The sequence below is a fragment of the Acanthisitta chloris genome, unplaced genomic scaffold (assembly GCF_000695815.1).
Source record: "Acanthisitta chloris isolate BGI_N310 unplaced genomic scaffold, ASM69581v1 scaffold32683, whole genome shotgun sequence".
Taxonomy (NCBI): domain Eukaryota; kingdom Metazoa; phylum Chordata; class Aves; order Passeriformes; family Acanthisittidae; genus Acanthisitta; species Acanthisitta chloris.
Window position 1 is genome coordinate 12561 of NW_008665959.1, and position 4076 is coordinate 16636.

Consider the following 4076-nt stretch of genomic DNA (forward strand, 5'->3'; position numbering starts at 1 on the left):
CAAATAAAACATTGGTTTAGAGGGGACCTAAGGGTAGGGAGTCAGGACAGTCTATTCCCCTTGAATTCTCTCTGATGAGCACTGAGGGCAGCCGGAAAAGCTTTGGAGTCCAGAACATCTGAGATGTTTAATCGACCTTGTTGCCAGTTTCTTCGGACACATTGGGCAAGTCGCATAATTTTTGTCTACCTGTCCACCCCTAAATAAAATACTAATAGTACTTAATCTAGGGGTGATTTTCAGAGCTGATCCAAGGAGTTTGTAAACTGCTTTAAAGATCTTTTTGTAAAACCTATTAAAGTAATGGAAATTCTAAATACAAAGGGTCAAATTCTGACCCTCTTCTCACTGGTAAACAGAATCGCCCGCAAAAATTCTAGTGTTGCACATTTTTAAGCTTTTGTTGAGGGTCACAGTATTTGGTATTTCGGCCAAAACTCCTTCTCTTGGAGTCCTGTGACTTCCTGAGATTCTCACTTTCGTATGCATACGAGGGGATTTTGCAGAGAAACATTTTAACAAGTGACCAGAGTGCGCTGCTTTGGTTGGAAAGGCAGGCAGATTAAATGCACCACAAAAGGTGAAGTGCATACAGAAGGATCCACTGTTAATAAACAGTGTGCTGTTACTTCAGAGTTTGGATGTCTGACTGATCATATCTATGTATTGGGGTCTCAAATCTTCAGGGTCCAGTCAAAGTCAGTGGGATTACTACTAGGTGTAAGTGCTCAGCAGTGAAAGCAAAGCATTCAGAATCTTGCCTTAGAGGACTTGCATATTTTCAGTAAAAACATACAATTGAATTTGAAACCAACTTAGCATTTAATCCTTTCTAATGTGAACAGAAACAAGCTGCAAGTAAGAGTGTAGAGGATCAGGGACAGATTTCATTAACTTCTCTTTATAAACTGAATTTTATATGACCTATATCTTTCAATATCTCAGTAATAGTAAAATTATTCCAGTTTATTATCATCAATATAATCTTTGATTACGTGTACCAATTAAAATATTGCTGATCTTTCTGCCATTAGTAGTTGTTTATATTTATGATGAGTAATTTGAGTTGCATTCATTTCTTTCCTTTTCAAAATCTTAAAGCTTGAATTTGGTGTAATTTACCACTGCACTGAAGAACGATTATACACTGGTAGAAGAGGTCAAGGGGCATTTTGTAATGACAAAAGGCTTCAGGTATCAAAAGAGACAGGTTGGTCTAGATTTTGTTAGAACTCTAAAAGGAATATGTTAATTTTGTTTCAGAGTTGTTGCAAATCATCATTGGGATAATGAACATCATTATCCTGATGGGAAGTATTTCACCTGCATGATAATTTTGTTGTTTTGTGTTTTGTTTTTTTCTGAAAAATCACAACTTTCCTCCTTTTCTTTTCAAAGTATACATCTGAATATGAACTATGTAAATAATCCTAAATTATTTTGCTTCACAAGCATTGTTTAAAATAAGGAAGAATGTGTAGATTCACCAGTTTCATTCAGGCTGTACTCTGGCATAATTTTTTATGAGCCAGATGCAATGGGACTGGTGAATCAAATTCAGAGTACTGTGGTGGTTGTTATTCACTTATTTTCCAATAAACTTGTACATCACAAAGTGTATTATGTCTGTAGGCATATGTGCTAACAGTAAACTAAAGGGTGCATGCTTCCTTAGGGGTTCTTTAACAGCTTGCTTTTGTGTGTGAGGTATGTTTTAATGTACAAAGAGCAACACTTAGTCATGGAATTCTTTTATTGGGAAACCAAGTCGTAGATCTGTCTTTTCACCTAATGACAAGACATAACAATAATCAGGTGTGTTTGCAGAAGTTTTCTTTTAGTCAATCAAAATGCAGAGGAGAGTGTAGCGCTCAGTTGTGGGCAGAGGCAAACGTGTGCCAAAAGTGTACATCCTTGGACACAGGAGATGGTAAAAATTTCACCCCAAAGAAATGTAATGAGCTCAAAACACAGTAAATTCAAACAATTTAACATACAGATTTGTTGAAGTGCATCAAGCAGGCCCTGCGTCAAAATTTCCCTGAAATTTAGGAGGTTTGGCTATTCACCTGAATTAATAGTGAGCTGGGGCCTCCCTGTTTTGAGAGATAGAGCAAATTGTAAAGTCAGTGACCCCTAAGATTTTAATCTTTGATTATACATCACATTTTTGTCAGTGTTTGCATATCTCATGTTCTACAGAAGCCTATACTGGCAAACACTATTAGGAAGAATTAAGGGTGCTCCCAGTTGGGCTGGCTGAGCCACTCTTGAAATGTCCTCGCTTGCTTTTACTGTCAGAGAATTCTGGTTTCCTGTTGAGCAAGGAACAGTTTTGGCACATGTCACTTCTGTCTTCCTTTCTCTGGACATCCAGACTATGTGGGTGTCTAGAACATAGCAAGGAAATGGACCTTCTGCCCTTCAAAATGCTTTGAAATTTCCCTTTGTTTTGAGATACACCATTTGGTGGTGGGAAATTTTCACCAGTGAAGATGGATCTACTTTAGTCTCACTTCTGCTGCTGTTTTCAGTGTATAAAATCAGTTGCTCTTTTCCTGAAAGGGCTGTGGCTTCAGTGAAACAAACCAACCCTGGAAGAAACACTATTTCTCTGTACCTACCACTGGAACTGAAGTAGCCTTCACCAATGCATGATGTGTTTGAGATCTAGGCTATTGTGTTACTTCATGCCTTTTGTTTTCAGGAAATGTGACTGTTGTTTAACATTGATCTACGCTATACATTCGTTGTTCAGATTTAATCATCTGAAATCACAGCCCAGGCAAACACTGTTCTTCATCAATGCCCAACTCTGTAGAGGTCTGGTATGGGAGTCCAAGCAGTAAGGACACACTTAAATGAGGGATCCTTCTTTGCTTTGATTTTGAGTGATACTTTCTTCTCAGATTCATATCAGGCCTTACATGTGCTAATACTGTAAACGTATTTTCTTTCTGTGGTCAATGGATTTGTTCTTTTTCTCATAAATCTATTCATATCACTGTTAAATCTCTTCTACCAAGCCTCTTTATTTTTTTTGCCTCTCTCAGAATGAGGAATGGTCAGTAAATTTTGTCTTCTATCTTGAACTCCTGAAATCCCATAGAGTCCTGTAATCAGTCAGCTCATTTTCGTAAGCAGAAACCTCCCTCTTACTTGCCTTAGTCTCTTCATCCAATTTCTACCTATAGACTTGATAAAAATCGAAGAGATCTATTAATACATTAGAAATACATTTAATAGCTCGAAAGAACAACTCTCTTAGTCACAACCTAACCGTGAGCAGTGTGGTGTGAATGCTTGGTGCATTTCAGCAACTAGCTATGCATTAAATGTTCTCTCATTATAAATTGAGTCTGTTGTGCAAAAATATCTAAGGCTGATTGCTTTCACCATCCAGAGTTTCCAGTGGTGACTAAACAACAAATACCCTACAGCATGCCTGGATCGGTGTTCTTACCCTTTAATGCAGTAATTTAAAAAGCAGTTGAGAAATCTATGTTCCTATGGTTAAGATCTGTGATATCCTGTAACATTGAATCTAATTACATACCTGTTGCTCACCAACCATTTTGCCACATTGCTTGAATCCATAATGTTCATCTGCAATGCTAAATTCATTGGCAATGTGTTTAATTTAATGATGTCTCACTCCAGCCTAATTTGCTTTTGAAAAACCTCCTTGCTACTTCTGCTGAGAATTTTCAATTTATGCAATTAGCTGTAATAACCAGGTAGACATTCCCTATGGGAATGAATGCCTCGCCTTTAACTTAGGGTAGAAGGTGTCTCCTGACATTGGGCACAGCCGAGTTAGTAAGTAATCAACCTCTAAACCTTTGAGTTTTATCATCTCTTTAACGCCTCTGGGTTCAGCTGGCACAGCAGGAGCAGGGACATTTGGCATTTGATCAACCACCTCTACCTACACTGGCATACGCTTGTTATAAAGCAGCAATATTCAGACCTCGCGCGAGGACTACTTCAACACCTCTCAAGTCACTGTGAGTCTCTCCTTTGACTGTACACGAGGCTGATACCTTCATCTGCTCTAGGTCAGAATTGCCCCTGCT

General features: G+C 38.3%; 1 protein-coding gene across 1 annotated transcript in view; it reads left to right on the plus strand.

Annotated features, from left to right (window-relative positions):
- Positions 1-4076, plus strand: part of IMPA2 (inositol(myo)-1(or 4)-monophosphatase 2) — a gene marked incomplete at its 5' end in the record, with an annotated part of 12752 nt that overhangs the window by 6606 nt on the left and 2070 nt on the right. Inside the window, one exon of the mRNA XM_009071938.1 lies at positions 1102-1210. Within this exon, the coding sequence (XP_009070186.1) occupies positions 1102-1210 (109 nt within the window). The remainder of the gene's footprint in view (positions 1-1101; positions 1211-4076) is intronic.